Raw genomic sequence first — 25,118 nt, 5'->3', positions numbered from 1 at the left:
GAGCTAGCTAACATTATATCAAGTATAAGCTAGCAGGTGAGATGTACTCAGCTAGGTGCTATCTGTGATTTGTCGTTCATCAGAAGTGAAGCAGCAGCTAAACCTAAACACGACGGAGAAAACAAAAACAAACACCAGATAATCTGAGACTGCTGAAAAGGTAGCTAGCTAGCTAGCACTTTTTTAGTAGCTGCTAACTGTGCTTTTAACTCTTGTGTGGCCAAGTAAGCTGTCCTTTTTTAATTTAACCTAAACATTATCCAAATGCAGAGTACAAAATGTACATTTTATATTATTTATATTCATGGCAGTTATTTGGGGGGGGGTTGGGGGGGGGGGGGGGGTAAAACAATGAGCCCAAAAAGGTCTAAAATGGAGGCTTTACATTAGCTCTCTATATCTGCACATTTAAGGCTAAACCATGAATTAGTACAGACACATTCATGCAGATTAACAAGGAGTGTCAAATGCAACCACTAAAATGAAAATTTTATCTTATCCAGTTTATTTTGCCACAAAAAAAAGGGCCATGTTTATCCTGCCATGATGCGTCTGCAGGAAGATTAAATTCTCTCATCTGGTCGGCCTCCGGCTCATTGAAACACCAGCTTTATCAAAATGATTCTCCCTCCTCAAATGGGCAGGGCTAGAGCTTTATCATGGTAATCCCCTCAGCTGAGTGCACTAATATGTTTGTTTTTACTGGTTCCCATGTTGCTGTGGATTGCAGCAGCAGAGATCTGATGCGAAAACGAAACAGAATTGGATCCTGAATGTAAAAAATGAAGCGCTGTGGAATAAGAATAGTTCAGCTACCAGGACCTGCACATCTCCCCACACTGAAATGTAATTGCTGAAATCAATACTAATCCCTGCACCAGACTGGGGACCATGCAGCTGTACACTTAAGGCCCCAGTTGTACACCGATTGCATTAAAAATAGTGATTAAATCTGCATTTGATTTGTAAAGAAGGCAATGGCAATAAGCACAGCACTTTTAGTTTCCACTAATGGAGGCAAAGTCAGAGCGCTAGATTGCTTCAGATACTTAAATCACAAACCCAAGTGCATTTCCTTAATGTTGTTTATTCCAGTATCTGTGCAAACAAAATGTAAACTTCTGATAACTTCGATTTTCTTCCATCGTCTGTTTACCAAGAAATATTTTAAATGTGCGTCCGTACAGCCTTTTACACCTAATAGTTAAAGTAAATAATAATAAAGTTTATTGAACTATAAAGATTGAGCACACAGATACGTATCTCTGCTGTGGGAGGTAGTGGATCAGCTTCTGACCAGTGACTATCCGCTGAGTTGACCAGTCTCATTCCATAAACAGCCCTTTATTTATTTATCAACCTTCAAAACCTTTTTCCGTGCTCTTCTCTGTCAGGTCTCCATCTTTAGGAGCGCTGTCGCTAACACACTGATGTGATGACCGTGTTCACGGCCACGCTTTGGTCTCTCAGACTGCCGATGTGTCCCCGGAGAGCTGAGATGTGCTTTTACACAAAGCTGCATTGACTTGAACTGCCAAAGCGACCTTTTCAAAGATGTGTTTCCTTTGCCGCCTGTCGTCTGGAGTGCCATGTAAATAATCCATACATAAGTCAACCTGTTCTTCCTGGGATCTATCTATCCTATTGCTTTACAATAAACTTAATAACCTCATTCTCCAACGTGGATCAATACATTTTCATCTTTCACTCTAAATGTTAAATGTAAAATTCTAGCAGCCATCTGATACCATTTACAGTCTATACTTAACAGCCTTTGAATAGAGGTGCATTATTATGTCCTTTTCATTATTAATTACCATTTGCCCTTTTATCCTTTAATAATTTAGCTACATTTGTACAATACATGGATGGTTTTGTTTAACATGACTTTGTTAACTTGTCATGCATGTCATGAAGAGCACTCCTGAAGCTTTGAAGCTGCACTCATCAAAATTATTATGTAAAAACCTGCATCCCATATTCCACCTGCACACATCTCCACAATTTGAGACTCAAGGTTGAACTGATTAGATTTTGTTGGTCAAAGGTCAAGGTCACTTTGACGTCACTGAACAAGACATTATGACACTTCAAATCTTTATTTAAAACCTTCACAACATTCAGTATATTACACGAGTCTGAACTGACATGGGTGTAAATTGCAACTTAACTGGTTCCAGTGTCAAGTATGACCATCAGTGAAAAATGTCCGTCCACAACAGGTGACTCGGTAAAATGAAAGGGAGAAATTAAAAAGATCTGTAAAAAATATCAGCATGTACAGTATATTTTTTACTGTTGATGTGATTTATTTCCTTTGTACCTTCAGGCCATTTGGAGATATTTAAATTAATTTCATGCAGTTTTAAGTGAGACTGTTCTGTTTCTATCCTCCTCTCAGTTTCTACCAGGTGCGTGCAGGGCTGAAGGTCTCACCTCGAGTGCCCCACAGGTTGATAGCGACAACACAAGACAATGCAGGTAAGACAAAGTAAAGTTTACATTACATAAGCTCCCAATTTTGCTATATTGGTTCTCAGTAATCGTAATCTGTTTTTTTTGCACTTTTGCTGAATGAACCTGTCGGCAACTGTTTTGAAAAGTGACGGTTTTAGGTTTTAGAGACCAAAGATTAATATTCAGTCAAGGAAGGGTCACGTTGTTTCCTGTTGTTTCCGTCTGTGGTCGTTCTGCATCTCTTTGAGCTCATTTTGCGTCTTTTTTTTTGTCGTCATCTTGTGGTAGTTTAGTGTCTGCTTGGCGTTATTCAGTCCATCTTTGTGGTAGTTTTATGTCTCTTAGTGACATTTTACATGTCACTGTAGTTATTTTGTGGTAGTTTCGTGTCTCTTTGCAGTCATATAGCGTCTCGTTCGAGCCTCTTTTTGGTTCTTTTTCAGTCTCGTAGTCATTTTGTTTGTGTTTGTGTTCATTTTGCATCTCTTTGTAGTAATTCTCAGTCATTTTGTGTCTCTGTGTGTTTGCTTTGGATCTCTGTGTGGTCATTCTCTTTGTGGTTTGACTTTCAAACAAGAAATGTTAACAGCCACTTCTGAGGCTTTGTCCCACGGCCCCAAAGAGGTCGGGGGGGGGGTCAACATTTTGAAGTTAACTTTGTGCCTGTTCAGTAATTCATTCATGAATTTTGTTATGTATATTTAATGAAGATAAATAATAGTTTGGACAAAAACAGGAACATATCAAAGACAATAAACCAAACCCTCTCCATCATACAGCATCGGTAGCATTAACACTGACTGGCAAACAGCTGAATTTTAATCAAACGTGGGCTTTAAATATGACGTTGGCTTGACTATTCTCTATAGTCTAGATCATGTTTGAACAGGTTGGGCTTCATCCACAGTGGCTCCAACGTCCAAAGGAGACGGAGTGTGAGAAAATCTCAGTTCACACAGGGAATCGTTTCACGACCAGGCGTTCTGTGTCTGAATTACACACACTGCGTTGGTTTACGGTCGTCTTTGAAGTGTGTGTGTGTGTGTAAACAATAATCTTGTGTGTTATATGTTTTGTGCTAAAGCTAGAATCATGTGGATGGGGAATATGAACATGTCTCTGGATTGAAGTGGTCTCACAGGCTCATTCCTTCATGGCTTGGCTGTATTCCTGACCTCTGTGGATTCGGAAGAGAGAAATGACTAGAGACATGACTTTCTTAAAATAGAGCTATCCCAAGATGCCAGAGGAAATTAAAACAAACACATATTTTGACATCTGCCAATTGCTTTTTGGCTTTATTTGATAGTCAGTAAAGAGAGAGAGAGAGAGAGGCATATGACAAGCAACAGTGGTCCCCCGGCCGAGAGTCAAACCATGGATGTAGCAGTCATTTGGTATGTGACTTAACCATCAGGCTTCCAGGGCGCTCTGCCACCTGTTTATTGAGTCTTGGTGAGTTTAGCTTAATTTTTAATTGTCGATAATCAATTCTTTCCAACAACATAACGTTGAATCGACATATATACAACAGTACATACTAACACACACACACACACACACACACACACACACACACATATATAATACAGCAGGAAAACACTTCACTGCCTTTGTCTTGACATTGTGTATGTGACAAAAACTTGAACTTGAACTCTACGTGTGTCCCTGCCATTGTCCCAGCGTTCGGAGTTGTACATCAGAGAATGGGAGTGGTGTCTGGGAATTTTATGGTTCCACCTTGTCTCAGTGATTTAGGACTTTTGGCTTGTCTCTGGTTGGAAGACTGACTGACTCACACTGCAGAAAATAGCTTGCATTTATAATAGCATAGTCTTCCAACACCAAATGGGTACAATATGGTTTCACTTGTTTCAGTTGTAAATCAGTGTCAGTTTTAGTTTTCTTGGTTCTTGGTTTCCTTCGTAATGGTTGGGTGATTTTGTCGAGATATTTGTCAAACAAATCAAAACTTTATTGGGGTTTCTCTTCTAGGAGGAACCTTCACTCTTGTCATAAAGGATTTAAGACTAAATATGGCAAAATAGGATTAAAGCTGGATGTGTCTTAAAGGTCCATATTAAGTGAGATGTCCATGTTTTTTATTTATTTATTAAAAAGCAGGTGTAGCTGCTATATAAAGACTGTGACAGTATCATAGTGTGCAATCCATGGACAAAATGAACAATGCCCATATTTAAAAGCGATGTCTTAAAATGAGCCATCAGGACTTCTGTTACTTTGTGATGTCATAACAAAGCGGTCACCACTCTCAGCCCGCCTGGACCCACCATCCAACCTTGCATGATTTGGTTTCTCTGAATGTTTACCTGAAATCTGTTATATTTTTATTCGACCAGAGAATGAAAGCAGTCAACCAATCAGAGGAGAGGCTCATGGCCTGGTCTCTTCTGATTGGCTCACCGACCTGTTGTTACTAGAGCTCCAGAGAGAAGCCTGAGAGAGGAGATGTAAAACTACAATGAGATGGTTTTTTGGTTCTTGAAACCACAAATATATCTTCTTACTGATCAATACTTCAAATAAATCACAGGGAGAGTGTAAAATATGGCACCTTTTTAAATATCTGATGAGTGTACTGTGTGCACAGAGCCCTTAGTAATGGAAATGGAAAAAGATTTTACAGTGAGATTACCTGTCAGGATGCAGAGAGGCTCTTTGGCACACTTGGCTCCAAATGGCTAAAATGGAGAGGCTGTCTAGTGCCACGACTAAAATGGATGTAGCATAGTTCTGCTTCATTTAGCGGAGTTTTTAGAACAGGTGCAGTGTCAACTGACTCATTGTTCACTCTCTAATTCAGAATTTTGATTAAGTGAAAATAAAAGCACCTTGTTTTAGTTTTGGAGTTTTTCAGATCTCACTCTGGCCTGGCGAGAGGTACGGGGAGACTTACTGCATTTTAAAATACTCCCCACTTTCCCCTTATCCATAGAGCCCCAGTTCATTTCTGCCTCATTATTGTGGAGCTGTTACTGATGGGTATGTAAGTTTTATTCAGCTGAAAATGCCAAAAAAATAATACCTGAGGGCTTCAGGGGTTAATTTGTGGCTGGAACATTTAAGTTTTAAATAATTTTCTCTAAAACTAATTTCATCAAAGGTTTTTCTTTCTTAATCAAGAATCCTGCAGATAAACACCCCACTAGGTAGAAGGTAATAAACCCAGCACTTTACTTAGTGCGCTCTGCGTTTTACATCTTTGAATTTCTAAATACTTGCAGATGGTTTCTGTCATAAAATATGCCTTATGCCTTGTCCTCTTTTGTATTCATAGGTTGCGACACCGTGTTTCTGAACCTGCCCAAGCGTTAAAATCTGGATCTTTGGCAATGCAGGAAGCCGTTTCACTGGCAATACTGATTCACAGTAATAATGGCTATTTTTAGCTTGTCATGACTGGAGCACCGTGTGTGTGTGTGTGTTCTGATCTAGCTCTACATGTGAGGACATCGCAGCCCACTGTTCCTGCGAGCACGTTTTAAATTGGGAGGACATTTAGGCCCTGACTGTGATTTAAGCTTCAGTGTGGAGTTTTGTTGAGACCAGGACTTTAATTTTTGGCATTTAGCTCTTGCGCTTAAGGTAAAAGCTACGGTGGAGATTCAGTATCAGTTTCAGTGTTTTCACAGCTTTAGCAGAGTCGCAGCTTGTGTGTGTGTACATGTGTGTTGGCAGGGAGGTGGCTTATTGTGAAGGCAATGTGTCTTAGTCTGAGCTGTGACAGTGATTCATGTCATTTCGAGCGCTTTCTCCAGAAACACAGCGACAGGACTACCAGCAGGGAAGACTTATTTCCTCACCTCATTGTGGATGGAGAGAAAGAAATCCTAAGTAGCCAAAATATTAATACATTTGCAATGGAAATGATAAAAATAGCATTTCAGTAGTCTTGCTCTCAATAGTCTATTTTAGGGCATTAAATCCTGGAGGTGCAGTTTTACATGATGTCAGATGAGGAACAGAAGGTAGAGCATTGTCCGGCTGGAGGAGGATTCAGTATAAAACAAAGTTACTGTGTAAATACAGACAAATCTGCATCAGTTAATATAACACACACACACACTAAAGTAATTAAACCTTTTGTGAAATACACTTACGTGCTTTCTTTCCAGTGAGTGAGTTCAGAAGATTGAAATCAATAACATATCTATGCGTTCAAGTGGCTATAATCAATATTGTAATAATACCAGTGGATCACATGAGTGTACTTTTATGTGAAAGGGGTCTCTGAACTCTGCTGCTCCCCTCAGCTTTGTGGAGTTTATTAGTGTCAGTTCATTGCTCTGATTTTCCAGCCAGCAACAGTTCACTCTCACTGGTTTCATCAGCACTGTGTTCAGATGCAGGAGGCAGCAATATTAGCAACCAGCCTGCAAACATTTAGCCTCTAAAGAGTCAGATATTTCCCTCAGTTTGTAAAGACTAAGACGGGGCTAAACTGACATCACACCAAATGAATACTTGATGTGTAAACGGGCATTAAAGGTGGTTTTATACCGTGTTTATACCTTATTTCTTCTGCCCCTAAGTAGCCGAAATAAATTAATTCAAGTTCAGATTTGTTTTTCTTTAGCTGAAATAACAATGTGGTTAGCCTAGCTTAGCATAAAACCTAGCATGAAACAGCTAGCCTGGCTCTGTGCAAAGTGGAAAAAATATTTGCCTTTACGTGGCACCACATATTGAAAAGCTGACATTATGTCTTTTGTTGAACCCATAAATAGAAATTTAAAAGTGATATTTTTTCAGTTCTCTGAGGTGTTGACTATTTCTTGGTGAACAACAGCTGGATGGTGTGACGCTACATACGCTATACGCCATGCCGCACCATAGCTGCACTACAGTTTTTTTTTATGTCTGTTTATTATCTACATCTGCCTTGCCTTCTTGTAAGACAACAAGAAGGCAAGGCAGCTTAGAAGGTGCTTGTGATTGGGAAATGCAGGTAGATTTAGGAGGAAAGCTTCTTGTTCCCCAGGAAATAGCCATTACAAAGCTAAGGCCTGATATAGTCTTGTGGTCTAGGAGTAGAATGAAAGTATATTTCATAGAGCTGACTGTTCCGTGGGAGGCCTTAGTTGAGGAAGCATATGAAAGGAAAAAGCTCAGGTACGCAGAGTTAGGGGCAGAAGCAGAGCAGCGAGGATGGAAAGTAAGGATTTGTCCAGTGGAAGTAGGATGTAGAGGATTTGTAGCAAGGTCTGTTGTCTCTTTGGTGAGGGAGTTAGGAGCAAGTGGACAGAGTGTGAGGAAAATTGTAAAGGACATGTCAGATGAGGCAGCAAGATCCAGTCAGTGGATTTGGATGAGAAGGAGTAATGGTAGCTGGGGGCCCAGCAGGGGGAGCACTTAGGATAGATAGACTCTTAGGAGAAGCAAGGAAGAAATCCAGGAAGAGGAAGTGTTTTTAAGTGGGGGTGTGGCCTGTGTGAGCCTCTTTGAGACCATGCGGTTAGTCCAGGTGAGGTGGCCTGTATTGTTTGCTTGTATCGAATTGGTTTGTAGTGTGTCTTTGGCTGTTTAGGTGAGTTTGTTTGTTTTAGGTGAGTTGCATGGTGTGGTGTTAGAGTATGAGGGGTGTAGAGCACAGCCTAATCCGGCGGGGGAGAGCCAGCCTAAAAAGGCCCCTCTCCCTGACTCTACATCCCTCATTGTCTTGGAGAGTGGGGGGGTGGGGGGGGCAAGAGTACAGCCTAATCCGGCGGGGGAGAGTTTAGCTCAAAAAGGCTTCTCTCCTTGACTCTGCCTCCTTCAAAATGGCCGCCACTTTCTCCAACTGTGCAGGGGAGTTTGTTTGCTGAATCTGCTAGTGTGTTTTGTCAGAGTTGATGATGGTGTTGTTTGTGGTAGCATAGGCAAGATAAAGAAAATGGTGGTGTGAGGAGCAGTGATGGCTGGCATTAGGGGAGTGACTCTGGGACGCCAGTGATCACTGTCTAGCCTCCTGGAGGTGTTGTGGGACCAACTAGACGAAACACTGGTGAAAGGAGGTTCCCACCTGATGACCCCAAAGACATGTTAGTTATCACTGCTCATTAGTCTGTACAGCTAAATTAATAGTTATCATAGGACATGTTAAGCTTAGGGAGCTATTCACTGGGTCCATTTTCTGTAGCACAAGCTTTGTGTTTATCTTAAAAATACAAGTTAAATAAATCAACCAAAAACAAAAATGAAATACATCTTAAAATAGTCGGCTTTATAGGTGTTAGTGGACATATTTTTTCACATTGTACAGAGCAAAGCTACTTGTTTCCTCCTCCTTCAACTCTTTATCTTCCAATCTGACACACGGAGGGAAGGAAATCCAATAAGCTTTTCCAAAAATGCTGAACCTTTCCTTAAAGATTTATGCATATCAACCTGGGTAAATTGTCACTTTATTAGATTCACCTTGCATGATCTTTCTTTTCGTAGCTGCTCTAACGCTCTGTAGCCGATCTATATAATCCACCGACTGCAATCTTATATTTTACTAGGCATATGTGTCAAATAAGGAACACTGCAGCAACGAACATTACAGTGAGGATCATATCCATATTGTAATTGGAAGGCTGCGGCCCTCCCCTCCTCCCCTCCTCTCCTCTGCTCCCCTCCCCTCCCCCTTTGCAGCTCTTTCCACAAGGTCGTCTATTAAGCCTGTACACCTCACGCGCTGAATCCTGAGCATAAATGCACCAGCCAGCGCTCCGAGCAGCGACAGGAAATACATTCATCATACACTGACACAGGAAATAATCCCTTACTGTGTTCTCTGTGGAAGTGTATGCTTGACATTTCAATTGTCTGTGCCCTTCAGACAAATGAATTGTGTGTGAAGGATCGTGCCACACACTCAACCGAAGCATTTAATGACTGTGATTCACGCACAATAACATGGTGAGTTTCAAGACTGAATGTTAACGAGCAGAATTGGATTTTCCGTTTACGGTGGGTCCAACTGCGCGGACGAAGATACTCCCTCGTATTGGTATCATGAAGAATAACTCGTAACTGCGTAGAGAGTTTCGTGTGTTTAACTGATAGGGAGTGACTAGCACACACTTACACCCACACACACACACACACACACACACACACACACCAGATGTAGAGCACCAGAGGCTGAAAAGCAGATTATTTCCAGCACAGACTTACTGTGGCTAAAGCTTAAGGGCATTTCAGCAGGTTTTAATGTGCAGGATGTGATAACGCCCCAACACCTGTGAGAACTGCAGTATACCAAAATGTACGAACAGAGCGGGTTTGATGTGTTTCTCTTGGTTTAACACACTATAAACATGAATGGAAGCAGTAAAATCTATGTTAATCACATTTATATCCAACAAGAACAGCATGGAAATACTATTGAACATTGCAGTTTTAAACATACTTTGGTGTCGGGCAAATGAAGTAAACCTTTCTGCAAACTGTAGTTTACTCTGACATTTATTGAAGGCCATTTCTGCCAGGAGAAGAAAATAGATTAAATCTATCTGTGAAGATTCTCATTTAATTGAATTTAAATTATTATAATTGATTGTGAGTATTTGTTTTCATAATTGTTGTCCTGTATGATATTTAAAATATATAGTGTTAATGCATGTGCAGCTGTACTCACTCTAAATTCTTTCTAAAGCAAGTGACATAATCAGCATGATGTCAGAAAACCATGAGATACTAAGATAAAATATGAGTTAGTAAGTCTTGTCTTTTGACTTGTCTCATTTTTTGAAAACTTATCCTATGACTATGACTCACAGTTGTGACTAGTATCTTATAATTAAAATTTTTTGATCATTAGTATTTTTATTTTCATGATTTTTTATTTTATTTTCAGCACTGGCAGATGTCTTCCAAAGGTATTAAAGTGACACTATGCAATTTTCGATAGAAGAAATAACACATCTCTCCTTATATACTTCATAGGTACAATTAATAAGTAATAAAACCATCTTTGGTCATTTAAATGCAGTCAGTAGTTTCGCTGCTATAGTGTTACTTGGTCTGGGGTGACCTGTAGCTTATATTGACTAAATAGATAAATAAAACTTTAATTAGACAGATACAGACACAGATTACTGTGAAGCAGGACTATTAGCTACTTGTACGACTTGTAGCCACAGTGGCTGATGTCCAGCAAATGTTTAGAATCTCGCTTTGATTAAAACACGGAAAAACATGAGAGAACAGTATTAGGTATACGTCACAATACACCAATGAAATTCAATGCAACTCAAGTGTAAACTACAACAATAACAATTTCTGTCTCAACTCAACTCTTAACTTTAAAAGTATAGTAATAGTAGGCCCTTTGTGTGCAGGCTGTTGTATTGGGTTGTATTACATTGTATATTGTACAGGTGTTGCTGTCTTTGCGTTCCTCTTGTATGCAAGCAGTTCAGCTATCAATGTCAAAGCGGAGAGCTCAGCAAAGCAGCTTTGTTATCAATCTCTTATCACTTCCGCTCCCCTGGCACATGGTGTAATGTTTAATCGATGCAGTAAAACAAACAGGCATTCAAAACCAGTACAGTATTGTGTGAGTGTGGGGAAAAAATGGCGGGGGCAACTGCAGCTATAGTTAATTGATTTTGTGACTTTGGCCGCACAGCACATGAGAGAGGGCATGGGAGCACCTGGGCGAGGTCTGAACTCCCTCACAGGTCAAACACACACACAATCATTTATGATAATTCTTCTGAACACTTCAGAGTCTTGAACCTAAACTTTCTTTAGCCACTGGACAGAAACCCAGATGAATACAGGGAAAACAGAAAGTTACACGAGGGCTGAGGGGTCAGGGCTAACACCGAGCCACCGCTCTGTCCACATACAGTACATCTCCGGAGGGATTACGCCGTCTCTGTCACATATCCACCAAGTATTTGACAACAGTCAGGCTCCCACACATCCCACGTCATCCTGGCTGGGGCTGCTTGATGCTGCAAGTAGTGACAGCATTATCAGGGGGAGGCCTGTGGAGGGAAAGAGAGTAAGAATGAGACAGAAAAGAGCACAACCTCAGCAGGGGATTTCAAAGACCTCTCACAGCTCCCAGCTGGAACGCAGCTCTGCCTCAATGACTGCAGTCCTGCCAGGGAGAATGCGCTAGTAGCAAAGAGTACACACCGCACACAAAAGAGCTGGAACATGGGAGACGGTGGAAAATCGAAAACACCACAACTGTGGGTACACATAGTTTTGATGCATAAATGTGTTCAGCACATAAAAATCCATTTTTTTCAACTTCTTGCTGTGTGCAGATTTAGAAGCACTCCTGACCACAGATACCAATGAAGCTCTTGCTATGATATCTTCCTCCATTTTGGGCACTCCGTCCCCGTAAGAGGTCGGTACTGTCGAGACGGCTTGCTATTGGTCGAGGGTGCTTGTGGGTCAAAGTTCACCAAAGCTGAACTCAACTCAGGCGTTTTGCCCCCAGGAGTGAATCCACTAACTGTGATGATTCCACCACAAAACTTTAAATGTGAAGCTACAACCGGCAGTTGTTAGCTTAGCTTAGCATAAATACTGGACGCAGGGGGAACAGCTAGCCTGGCTGTATTCAAATATGGGTATATCTGAGCACATAATGAAAATATTAGGTGTGATGCGTTTGCCAAATTAGTTCTGGTTATGATGATCGGTGTATTTCTGAGACAACTCCAATATTCATGTTGGCGTAAAATCTCAGCATGGCGTGACATTTATGCAACATTACATAAAATGTAATAGTCACTGTGCACGCTGTTGTGTCCCAACTCAGGCGAGTGCAGCTTCAGCTCCGCGGGGATCTACGACGGCACCGTGTTCAGCCGGATATTTCAGATCCTTTACAGAAATGAGGAGATTGTGGTGAACGACTGTATGATCTTCAAAGTCCACCTGCTATTGGACGGAGAAAGGGTGAGTCATGCTGGTGACATTTTCTGTACACACACACACTTCCTGTTAAGGCTTTAAAAAAAAAGAAAGAAGAGAGAATAGGGAATGCCATATGGTTCGTTGCATTTTATCAGTAGCTGCTGTAAAATGCATGACGAATAATTACAGTGAAAACAGCTGTATTACAGTTTTGTGCCATAGCTGCAGCTTGTGTCTTTACAACATATTAATGGCCATTAATGAATGCATTTTATCTTCTCTTCCCTCCTATACATTTCCCCACTCTTACCATAACACAGAGCTTTAAGCCAGTTAATTAGAGCAGATACTGTATCTAACATAACAAGTGAAGAAGTAATATCAATATTCTGAATAATGAAAAAGTAATACTTGCTCTGTCATGTTGTTAGTAGACTTTAACTATTGTTGGCTAGCTGAATCTGTCGCTACACATATAGCAGCTGCTAACTTTGTTTCTCCAAAGCAGCTAGTGATAAATTCAGGGGACCTTATTGGTAACGTTAACATGCTAACTCTGAAAGTACTATCAACAAATATATATGTGTATATGCTGATTCCTAAACTCTTAAGCAATGCTTAACGTGTTTGTAAGCCTTGACTAACGTATCTCAGCAACAACTGATGCTGTACGTTGTTTTAGCGCTAAATAGTAAAGGTTAACATGCCAAAATGCTAACTGAAGACAGTGAACATGCTAAATATTATACCTGCTAAACATCATCCTGCTAGCATTGTCACAGTGATCATGTTAGCATGTTGATGTAACAAATTTGCCTCATATCTAGACCAAAAAAAAGTATTTGCTGGGCTCACTATCAGCATGCAGATGATGCTGACGGGTTTGTAACAAAAACACTGTCTACTGCTGCTGTTTACTGCTAATATTGTTAATATTGTAGCTGAGGTGGCGCTAAGTGCTAAATGCTACGCCTACCAAGGAGAAACACACAGCACAGGACCCCTGTTTTTTTTTTTTGTTTGGTTTTGGTTTTGTTTTTTTAGACTTTGCTGTGACCCCTAAAAATGAAGCTACTTGTGAAGGGTTTATTTACACACAGGCCGTCACAGATTTCTCATGTTGTATATTTAATTTGTTAGTGGTCTGTAAAATACACCGTAGCAAGAAAAAGAAACTGAAAACAAAAAACAAAACAAAACAAAAGAGAAAAAAATCAAAGAATATTACACAGCACCTTTTAAAAACAAACTTTAAAAAGTGCTTTGACGATAAAGCAAAAGCGATATCAGACAAGAGCCAATCTCCGGATTTCTCCTGTTAATCATTATGCACCCCCTCAGATTTAGCTTTCAAGCTTCTGGAGGAGGTATGGAGTCGGATCCCCGCACTGGGAACAATTGATTGCTGTGTTTCACACACACACCATGGCCCCTCCCCTCATCAAAGTGCAGAAACTGAAGTAAATATAGGCATAAACAGATTGATCATCAGTGGTGGAGAACACAGGCTTTAAAGACTCTCGAGGTAAGATTGCCATCATCAGTTGCCAGTCCATGGGACAAACATCTGCCCAGGGTCCTGTCCTTCTCTTTGGGTCCCTACTTGCAAGATGTTTGTGATACCCCGGACACCAGGTTACGAAAAGGTGGTGAAATGATGCGCTGGAGTTTGAGCCCTGAAATTCCACAGAATGGCAAATTTCCCCTGTGGTAACCGTTATAGACATAAAATCAGTACAAGGATTATTGAGTTCAATGATGTGCCTCTTAGAATTAATGTGCTTTAATTGACAGACAAATGCAAATTGCCTTTGCCCCAGACTGCCCGTGTTCAGCTCAAATGATCAGGCGTGCAAACTTGTCAGACAGTTATTGATATACTGTCTTCTGCGGTTCAACCGTGGGCGCGACCCCAAAAATCCACTCTGCCTGTTTTCGTTCTTGTTGGGTTTTTTTTTTTTTTTTTTTTGTTGGTAGCCACCAGACCTCAAATTGATCAGCAGTGACAGCGATGAGACAGGCCCGAGGCTGAGATGTGGAGAAGTTAAGATGGCCCTCTCTCGAAGCTAATCATCCATATGATAGCCATAGCTCACACGTTGACATTACTCTGCGCCATCTCTCATCTGCTGTCTGACACATGTCTACAGTGCAGATGCCTGGTTAACTGGGGAAGGATCCCCGCTTCAGTCAGAATGTGGATATTCTGCCTGACACGACTTTGCATGAATCCCAATCGTACATGTTCATGTAAAGGTATGGAGACAGAGGAGCTTAAAGGCATATCACATTTCAGCTGTAAGCTCTCCCAAAGGCTCCCCGCTCATTAACCTTCCGGAGGTTATCTGCTGCTGACAGCTACAGATAGCACAGACAAAAATAGCCCCTCATTTCCCCAATGTATACCCACATGTATGTTTAATCAATGAGAACATCAGTATTGGACTGAACTGCACATCTGTACGTTTACTGTATGTGTGTTTTGGTCTAATGTTAGGAGAAAGAGAGGAAGAACTGTGTAGTATAACCGGCGACGCTGACGCTGTATCTCAATCTTCAAAAGACTCCATTACATCCACTGTCGGCGCCGCCTTTGTTTGCTCATACCTTTTTTTTTTTTTTTTTTTTTATTTTGCCCACTTTGTTGTTCAAATTTAAATAGGCGCACCGTGATCGTCCGTGTCACTCTGAACATGAGAGCGATTCAGTTCTGTTCAGCCCCAGATTGGATTAAAAGAAACGCAGGGATACAGTCTGTAGCCCACACAGAGAACATAAACACTAAATTAAAAAAGAACTTTGAAGTGGCAGAATCAGCATTGCAAACAAGATCGGTCACAGTCGGCTGCATGGCAAACAGCAGTATTCATCTACACCCAAGTGTACTGTATAGCCACCGTATTTCTTGCTGAATACTCGTGATCACTCTTCCTCTTAATTGATTCCATGTTTGAAATACTGATGAGTGAGAAATTAAAAGGAAAAACATGAATAAATGAGTGGAGGAACACAAGGGATGCATGTATGTGTCCACACAGGCCACAAAGGGGGGTCACCAAAAGGTTTAAATGAGTATTAAAATTATGTAGATCGTACAATATATAAATACCTCTGGGATATTTGAGAGTGAGGGCTCTCCACCGCTACCACCAGAGCACCAAAGGAGATTTATTGAGAGTTGGAAGACCAATGTCAAGGAGCTTTTTTGGAAGCTTTTAATGACTCGTTATGCAAAGAGAGCTCTCACAGACACATTTATTCAGTTTACATGTAACATAATACCCGAGCCTTTTCTAATCCCGTTTCCTTTCTGTTAATCAAAGCGTAGGGTTCTGTGCAGTAGGTCTTTTAGAAATGTAAGATACTGAGCCAGGGAAATACAGGATTCAGCATTGTCACTTGTGTGTCATTGTTGGTAAGTGGTAAATATTTTGAATATTACCACAGAAGTGTTTCCTTTTTTTTTTTTTTTTTTTTTTTTTTTCCTCTATATTGCTATTGCACATCTGATTTGTTTTCCTGTCAGTTCAAAGGAATAATCTTAAAACTTGTTCAGCCAGGAAGGAGTGCAGAAAGGTGAAGATGTCCAGGCGGAGAGCAGCAAGATGCAGGAGAGAGACTTTCAGCACTTTAACATTCACCGAAGCCTCTTCTCCACTCGAGAGACTAACAAAAGGGGCAGATGAAAACACCAGATCTGAGCGGAGTGATGAGGAGACTGGAACCTTCCTCCAGTTGAAATAAACAGAAATGCAGGGTCTTTTTGTAGCTTTATTTGCTGAGTCATGTCGAAAACTCACAAATAACGAATGCCCAAACTGGAATTCAAGCTAAAATATGACGCGTAGCAGTGTGTGTCTCAATTTAATGAGAAAAGTCTGAGGTGTTTTGATTATTTTGTCCAGCCCCTCCGTGTCACCGTTCTCCTGTATTGTTCATGCACTAACGACACTAATGCACTAATGTTTTGCAGGTGGAGGAAGCCTTGAGTGAGGTGGACTTTCAGTTGAAGCTGGATCTTCATTTCACTGACAATGAGCAACAGTAGGTTTTTGAGCAGTGTGTGTGTGTGTGTGTGTGTGTGTGTGTGTGTGTGTGTGTGTGTGTGTGTGTGTGTGTGTGTGTGTGTGTGTGTGTGTTTTAAGAGAGAGAGAGAGAATACTAGACTCTCCGATGCAAACTAGACATGAATAAGGGCTATTATGCTCTTTGGCTCATAGCCATCTCTTTAAGCACCTGATCACAACTTCTGTGCTGACAATACATGATTACAGTGATTTGTTTGTTTGTTTGGGACAAATAGAAGAAGAAATGGATAGATTGCATTAGCATAAACTGCAAAAGGCACGATTTCTGTTGGAGCTCGGCCCTTGTATCGACCAGCAGCTGTGCATTACTGCAGTGTGGTGACTTGTGTTTTTCTGTGTTTAAACCTTCACTGTTTTTGGTCATACCTGTGTGATTATAGTACTTGTCAACACTACACAAGGACTGAATTATGGAGCACCTTCTCTATATCACAGCATTGACTCTGGCTGCTTTTACTCTGAGTCTGTGTGACTGGAGAATAACTTCCAGGTCTCCATTATCATTCCAGTCAAGATTCAGACTTTTTCTCCGACTCTTTCTTTCAGAGCTGTGAGGACAATAAAACATGTCATTAGATTATTGTGAGAACGAGTCCACGTTCCCTGACATCTTTAAAAAGTCTGACAAAAGCTAAAGATATTTGTCAGTGATGGCTCCCACTCTCTGCATACTGCATACAAACTCTCCAGGGTCAGCGGTAATAGATGTAAAATTTTCTTTTTAGTATCTGCAATAAAATCACTTAATGTCCTTTAAATAATCTGAATTCTCTGTTTTTTTGGATTATACTTTAGCACTGTAATAAAGCTCCAGTCTATTTTTAATAGATTTTTTGTTATCTGTTGGTTTTAGTTGTTGGTTTAGTTGTTAACTACTTTTACCGTGTGTTCATTTTTTTCAGTCCGTTGTCAGACGTGTTTGATATATTTGGAACAAGATGGGGAGAATAGCAAAAACAAGTGTTTTGCAGCTTATCACTGTGTTTGTTATTTGTGTACTAGTGAAACATCTGTCTCTCTTTCCATTTATCAGGCTGGCAGAGATCATGACTGTCCCGCTGATCAGCAGTCGTACCCTCAGCCTCCATTTCAACCCGCGGAGAGGCCTCCACCACCACGTCCCTGTCATGTTCGACTACTTCCACCTGTCCGTCATTTCCGTCTCCATACATGCCTCACTGGTTGCCTTACATCAGCCGCTAATCAGGTAGAGTTAAGAGGAGCTTAACAATCATTTACATTTGGCAGATTTTGAATTCACACAAAGCACAAACACGTATTTGATATGATGTAATCTCAAGGACCCAATTGTTTGCTAAGCCCTGCTCTTAGTGTTGCTATACAATATCAAGCCTTTCAGTCTTGCGCTGCACATACTGTTTACAGTAACAGCAGCCAGTTTATCTCTCAAAATTCATAGTAATTTGTGTAAACAAGGGTCCATGGTTTCAGGCAGATGTAGAGAAAAGCAGGCTTCTCCACTCCAACTGGCGACCATTGATTTTACCTGCTGAAATGACAATTGGCAGAGTTTATCAGCTGTGAGCTAGCTAATTAAACTAATGTTAGCTCCGTGAGTTGCTTGGAAACAACAGTCTCTAGTTGGATTTATAATGTTTTTTAGCAGGCTATAAAAAAAAACTCAGTATACTGACCTGTGTAGAGGACAGCTTTGTCTTTGTTTTGCAGTGTAGAGCTAATTAGTCCGTGTGTTTTAAGTAAGATAAGGAAAAATGTAAGATCAGACTGATGCTTATGCAAGTTAGATAAGTCAGTCAGACTGTGGTAATTGGTTTGTTAGCCAGATATGCTAGGCAGTTCACTGCAGAACGATCTAAAGGAACTATTTGTAAGTTTTGCTATTGCTACATAACCAGCGTTAGCATTAGCAGCTGTTTACTCACCAGTCCAGAGTTCAGCATCAAACTTCAGTCCTCTACTCACCAAGAGCTGTCTCCAGCTGTGGAAAGCGACGTCAATGTTAGCTCTTATCTCTATCACGTCTTTCCTTCTAATGAAGTTAGCATGCTATCCAGTTAGCCCTGGCCCGTCATGCCACTTTCCGATAGCGACTCACTGTAGCCTCCAATCTGCCCTGAAGACGTAGCCCTGTTCAGAGGACGTATCATAACCTCTTGTCTTGTGAACTCCTGCCAAATGACAATCACCACCACTCGCTCCCGGCAAGAAACCACATTCGGCATTCATTAACATGCAGCGTATTGCTCTTACCACAGCACCATGCACAAGCCTGCTGTGCCAAGCTATGTTTGCTAAATTATGATTGGACCAATGTTCGGGGGAATGGTTTTAACAGTCGGGGAATAAGTCTTTGTTGTTGGTTATTTAATTGTAGAACAGTTTAGACTCAGGAGATTCAGAGTTTTTGAGGTAAACTACAATATACTTTGCAGTTGCATGAATATCAAGAACAGAGCAGAACACACAGCTTTTACCCTCATGTATTTGTTTTGGCAGTCACAGTTAGGGGTGTATCGGTTAGTTGCGTTAATGGATCATTTTCCAAACACTTATCTGATGAGTTTAGCTGTCAATATCATAAACTCAGTCTTTAGCCATGCATTACATAGATTACCGCAGCACTTGACTGATTGGAGCAGCTCCCGTCTCTCAGCTTATCTGTCTTCCTTCACACACATACACACGACACTCATGGTTTTGTCCCTGCATGTGTCCTCCCTGTTCTCTCTCTCCAGCTTTGCACGTACAGGGAAGGGCTCCTGGCTGGGTAAGGGCTCGCCAGAGAGCGCGAGCGACCCATCTGCCATGTCTGTAGAGAACCTCGTGTTCGGAGCTGGCTACTGCAAGCCTGTCATCTCTGAGGTATGTTAACCTTTAGGTGTTCAGCAGTGTTCGAATAGAAAGTCACGCAGAGTCAAAGCCCATTTTGCTTCACAAAGCTTAAAAATGTCTCAAAATGAGCCGGGCGTTGTCCCAGTTCAGCTGGTTGTTCCTTTTTTTTATTTTTTTTATTTTTTTTGGAAGCAAGCACCTAATGCCAAGTGATGACGTAAACGTGATCTCGGTTTAGCGGCCGGTGGATTTAGCTGTGATTTGTTTTGGCTTGTCATCCAGAGGCAACAGGATTCAGCCCAAGAGCTGAGCAGAGAGTCTTTCTGGTCTGGATTACAGATCCTGTACCTGTCTGTCCCTCGGACTCGGTCATTTGTCTGGCCTCTGTGGAGTCTTGGAGGCTTAAAGACCAGAGGCCGACACAGAGATTATTACTGTGCTGCACCGCGGCTTTTCATAATATCTGATTAACCCACCTGCCCGGGCATGTAGGCTCCGGCCCTCGCATCTGGAAGTGATAGTAGCTCTCACTGGAAATGATGGTGTAGTCTTGTCACCTCCCTCTCAAGCCTCTATGCTCATTTACACATTATACTACTATATGATGACAGAAATGATAATGCAATTACTGTTATCATAATTATTCATCAGTATTACAGATGTTTTAGTTTACATGTGCTTAAATATTTCATTACAGGTTTGTTACCTAAACAGTTCCATGTCTTTCTGTGCAGCTGGAAAATCTTGTCACACAAACAGTTTAACAACTGAAATCATTTTAGGAAGCTGCTAAAACAAACTTGGCACGTAATCTGCTCTTGTTTGCAGATGTTGATTCAGTTTTTTGATGTAAATTATTATGAATCTGAATCAGAATCAGAGTCGGGATCTGGTTTACTGCCAAGTAGGTTTTCAGCATACAAGGAATTTGCTTTGGTGTTTTGGTGCATGACAATAAACATGAGAAGAAAATCAATATAAACAAAGATGAAACAAGTACTGCAGGTCAGATATCTTAAACATATATAGAACAATTTAACAATAAGAAAAAATATTTACAATAAAATGTGAACAAATATTATAGAAAAATATAAATGTATACAATACAAATAGTGATGGTCCATGTGAAAACTACATGTCTCTTCATTGCAATAGTCAGTATAAGTTGTTTAAGCTTGAACATGTGATTTTCCACAGCTAACCACTGTAACTGGTTCTTAATGAAGCCATGATCTTTAATCAAATCACCTCTTACCTGTAGTTTTTCTCTCGTGTTTGACAATTATTCCAACTTGCTGTATGTACAGTCGTCCTCTTTTTTTTCCCACTACCCTCATATAACATGCGTCTCTCATGTCCCTGCGGACGTCACAGTCTACACTGTAAATCTTAATGAGCGCCCCGGTTGCCCCCTTCCCCTCCCTCCTCCTGGTTTTTACTCCCACCCCTGGCTGGGCACTTTAATAAGCTCTGCGTTTAGCCAAGCAGGGGGGTTTCGTTTGATCACAGTAATGAGTTCTGCTCACAAGCGCCACGTACCACATTGCTGCAGGTGAAATCCGCACACAACGCCGCCGCCTCTTCCTTCACCTTTATTTATTTAGAGGTTTTTACCTGCGGCTATACACTTCGTTTTCAGCACTTTCCCCCCTTAACACCAAGCCATGTCCTCTTTAAGTCTCATGTTGTTATTTCTGGGGGAAAAAAAGAAAAGAAATTGCTTGTTGTAGATTTCCATAGATATCAGCTGTTACATCTCAAAAGGAAGAAAAAAAAGGTCCTTCAGCGGCATAAAAGGATATTTTGAGTGTGAAAAGATGCTGATAGAAGTCAAGACACCTGAGAATCTTTGGTGTCTGTGGAGGAACAAAAACATGATTCTGAGGATAACAACTCAAGAGATCATGCCAGAAAAAAAAGCTATTTTCTACCACTACAAACCCTCTTTGACTGAATGCTTAGATACCACAACACGCCGTGAAAAAATGCATCCACAGCAACAATCAAAAGCAGAAATTCTAGTGTCAGGTGAGTTGGAACTCGGGCACATCCCAAGCATTGTCAGCTCGCAGAGAAACTATGTTTGTAGGATAATGACTAGTTCATACAGAAAAAAAAAAATCGTTATTTTTCTTTGCCCTTCGCTCATAGACTGATCCTGGCAGGCCTCTATAAAGCTAAAGAGAATTATGAAAGTAAACATACAGATGTTCTTTCCTGGTTCGGGTATACTGCAATGCTGCAATTACAGAGCGCACACAGGTATGATGATAGGGCCGGAGACTTGAGTTGCTCGGGGCAAATTACAGTACATCCCCAGATACTCAGGCGTTGCGTGCCTTTCAAAAACCTCCGAGCCCCGCCGGCGCTGCCCAAACATCCCAACCATGGGAAGAACTCTGCTGGACTGTTTCAGGTCAAGGACCAGCGGACGAGGAAAGTCTCTGGTCACGTTCAAGGCTCCCTGGCTCTAAATTATGACGGCTGATGTGCACAATGATAGTTGTTTGAGTAGAAGGCCCGTTAGCGATTCAGGGAGATCAATGAGTGTGACATGATTAAAGCGTCGAGGCTGAGATGAATTGCAGCTTTGTGGACAGAGACTTGTTTTTGCACCCAACACCTACTGTAAATTGCAGTGGGGAAAATGCTGTTAATGTTTCTGCTGCACTGTTAGAGAGCCATCTACTGGAAACACGGCCCTTATTACAGCTCATATTTAGCTAATTCACTCAAAGGCAGTTGAGCTTTTTGTCTCCAGTGATATTCTGCTCCCTTATCAATCTACCTGGCGCCTTCAGCTGCGATTTTTAAATGTTTCAGCATATGATTCTTTCCACATCGTTCTATGCCACAATAATCAGTGTAATCAGCAAACACCAATGGATGAACCTACAAACATTAACAGTAAACCGAGTATCTTCATATTCCCCATCCCTTCCCCTCCACCTCCATGCAAGTAAACAAAAAGTGGCATATATATATATATATATATATATATATATACACATGCAGACACATACATACTTACTGCAGTATACTTTAGTAAAGAAACAAAACACTGACAGAGTTGTAGCTAACAGAAATATCATATGTCCTTAATTTATGATGTAGTAAATGTATATCTGAGCTCAGTTTTTGTAAAGTTAATCTCTGTAAAATTAAAAATTCAGCTACTTGTTCCAGGAACATTTTAAAAGTTGGAGGAGATTCTTTTTTTTCTTTTTGTAATTAATTAATGCGTTTTTTGTTTTGTTTTGTTTTTTGGGTTGTATTGTTTAATGAATAGAAAGAAGGTGGTGTAGACCAAATTCTATTTTGAAAACTGATGCAGTGAAGCAGTATTCTTTCTTTCTTTCTTTCTTTCTTTCTTTCTTTCTTTCTTTCTTTCTTTCTTTCTTTCTTTCTTTCTTTCTCCTTTTGTATAATATAAAGTTTATTGTGCGTTGGGATGAGGTTTAAGATGAGCCTTTGATGGGTTTCTTACCTCACCTGCACATTCTCTCCTTAAAAACAAAACGACTATATACAACGTATTTGTAGTATTTTATGTGTGGAAATAAATAAATCAAATCAAGTATTTTCATATGTAACCATTCCTAGATTTTTTCCCCCAAATCTTTCATAGAGGTTGGAAAGATGAACAACCTTCTTTGGATAGAATATCATATATTTCTATAAACACATGATTTTAGCTCAACAAATATGATCTTCACTTTTTGTGCTGTCTGTGTTATAAACACTTATTCTTATTTCTCTTACTTATAAAAGCCAGAGACAAACGGTGACACCGTGGATTCTGGGTCAACATCCCATACTTGTGATCTTTTAAAGGTCATAACAGGGATGCGTTACATCCTCATCTGCTTTTTACAGCTCACAGCAAGCTGTGTTTAGGGCCCATTTGTTTCTAAAGTTGTATTTGATCTTCCAAGTAATTGTCACGACTTTGCCGCCGATACAGACACAAGCTCCTTTTAACACAAGGTCAGAGACAAGCCTACACCACTGTTGCAGTGGAGGCTGTAAAGTTCAAGTATGTTCATGTCCGTTATTAAGGCAGGCCATTTTTTTCCTGAGGGGTGACTGCTGACCTACATAGCCGCTGACATTTCCTCTGGGTCTCCTTCTCCGCAGGGGAGCTTTTATGTGCCCAGTGAAAACTGCCTGCAGAGAGCTCACACGTGGCACCGAAGGCTCTGTCGCCTCCTCTTGGTGGCACACCGAGGCCTGCACACCTACTACACCGCACTGATGAAGGAAATCCCACAGCTGCAGCAGACGCCACTAGACTCGGGTGAATACATGCAATATTTTTCTGTCTCATTATTGGGATTAATTTGATTAATTGATGGTGGGGGTGGCAGAAGCATTCACATTATTTACTGAGGTAAAAGCACCAATAAACACTGTAAACTGTAAAAGTTCTGCATTCAGCAGTTTACTTTGAATAAGGGTTTAACGGCAATATATTACTGCTGTTACCAGTTTATGTGAAGCTGATTTTAATCACTTTCTATACTGTTGGGTAGTTACTGATCTTTAATACTGCATCATGTTTTATGAGTTTTCACAGATCAGGGGAAAACTGCATTTTCTTATTATGGACCTTGGACATGGAATAATCTGCAGAAAGATCTAAAACTAGATAAACTTATATCCACTGAGAACTTTAAGGGCACCATAAAGAATGTGGTAATTGCTGTCAAGTCATATATGTGTATACGTAGTATTTTATGCTTTATGCTTTATGCTTATGCTGTAAAGAGATATAATTTTTTTTTTTTATCTCAATTGGACTTCCTGGAAAAAAAGAGGAAAATTAAAATATTGTTTTGGATGAAAACTATAATCTGAAACGTAACGACTAACTGGAAAATACATGTCTCTGAAATGTAGTGGAGTACACGTGTGAAGTAACAGACAATGGAAATACAATACTGTACTTCAGTAAATGTGCTGACTGGTTAATAGCACACAGTAAGATTTTATGGCCTTTAACAATTTCTTTTTTTATTAATTTCGTCCTCGTTCATAATTTACTTTTATATTTTTAGTCTTCACTACCAAAGCGATGATTTTACAGCTTTGTGTTTTAATTCAGGATTTTAAATTGGTCGTATGTTTGGTCCCTAATTAGTGTTGCAAAGATTCCGATATATCACTTTGTGTCATCACATTTTTAGCTACCCTTTCCTCAGTGTAATGAAATCCTTTGCACTAAGCTCTGCAAATAACTTTTCTTCCAACAGAGGTGCTGCCTGTAGAAGAGACTCTAAATCAGCTCACAATAGAGTTACAGGTATGTAACTTCTATTGCCTCATGATGGATTTCTAGTCTAGTGACATCTATTTTTGCTCTACAATGCATGTAAAATTGTATTATTATATATGCAGGATTTCAAGGTACATGGCTTTAAATAGTTTAACTCGGAGCACAAATATTTTAGAAAGTAAGTCAAGTACCTTCATGCATCATCCTCCGTTTCACAGCAAAACCGGAGTCCACCTGTATAAATAAAGCCGCCACTCTTTATTTGCTACTACACTGCGGGACAATGGATTTTACCTTTAGACACAGCTAATGAGTCATCAGTTCACAGGGATGGAAGATGATTGCATCTTAATACAGTGTCTTTGTCAAGTGATGAAGGGGATCATTAAGACATTAAATAATCATGACTTTCAATTGCTGATGTATTTGTGAACTGATATGATGGCCCAGCTGTTCCCACACAGAGAACAGCATGGGCCGATTGATTTACACGTTCAACACGAGTTTCCTACAACGATCCAACGACCTGCAAGTCTGGCAGATTGCAGACACTTTATTGTCAGCGGGTATAAATATATTCGCAAGAAAACCAAGGATCCTTAAAATAGAATTAT

General features: G+C 40.5%; 1 protein-coding gene across 1 annotated transcript in view; it reads left to right on the top strand.

Annotated features, from left to right (window-relative positions):
* fam135b (family with sequence similarity 135 member B) overlaps positions 1 to 25,118 on the top strand; it is a 47,974-nt gene that overhangs the window by 8,807 nt on the left and 14,049 nt on the right. Inside the window, exons 3-9 of the mRNA XM_056399694.1 lie at positions 2,402 to 2,481; positions 12,230 to 12,369; positions 16,301 to 16,371; positions 17,449 to 17,622; positions 19,133 to 19,259; positions 23,367 to 23,526; positions 24,482 to 24,531. Coding sequence (XP_056255669.1) covers positions 2,402 to 2,481; positions 12,230 to 12,369; positions 16,301 to 16,371; positions 17,449 to 17,622; positions 19,133 to 19,259; positions 23,367 to 23,526; positions 24,482 to 24,531 — 802 coding nt within the window. The remainder of the gene's footprint in view (positions 1 to 2,401; positions 2,482 to 12,229; positions 12,370 to 16,300; positions 16,372 to 17,448; positions 17,623 to 19,132; positions 19,260 to 23,366; positions 23,527 to 24,481; positions 24,532 to 25,118) is intronic.

The sequence above is a fragment of the Seriola aureovittata genome, chromosome 16, assembly GCF_021018895.1.
Source record: "Seriola aureovittata isolate HTS-2021-v1 ecotype China chromosome 16, ASM2101889v1, whole genome shotgun sequence".
In the NCBI taxonomy this organism is placed as follows: Eukaryota; Metazoa; Chordata; class Actinopteri; order Carangiformes; family Carangidae; genus Seriola; species Seriola aureovittata.
The sequence above is the reverse complement of the archived record's forward strand: the minus strand, read 5'-3'. Positions and strand labels throughout refer to the sequence as shown.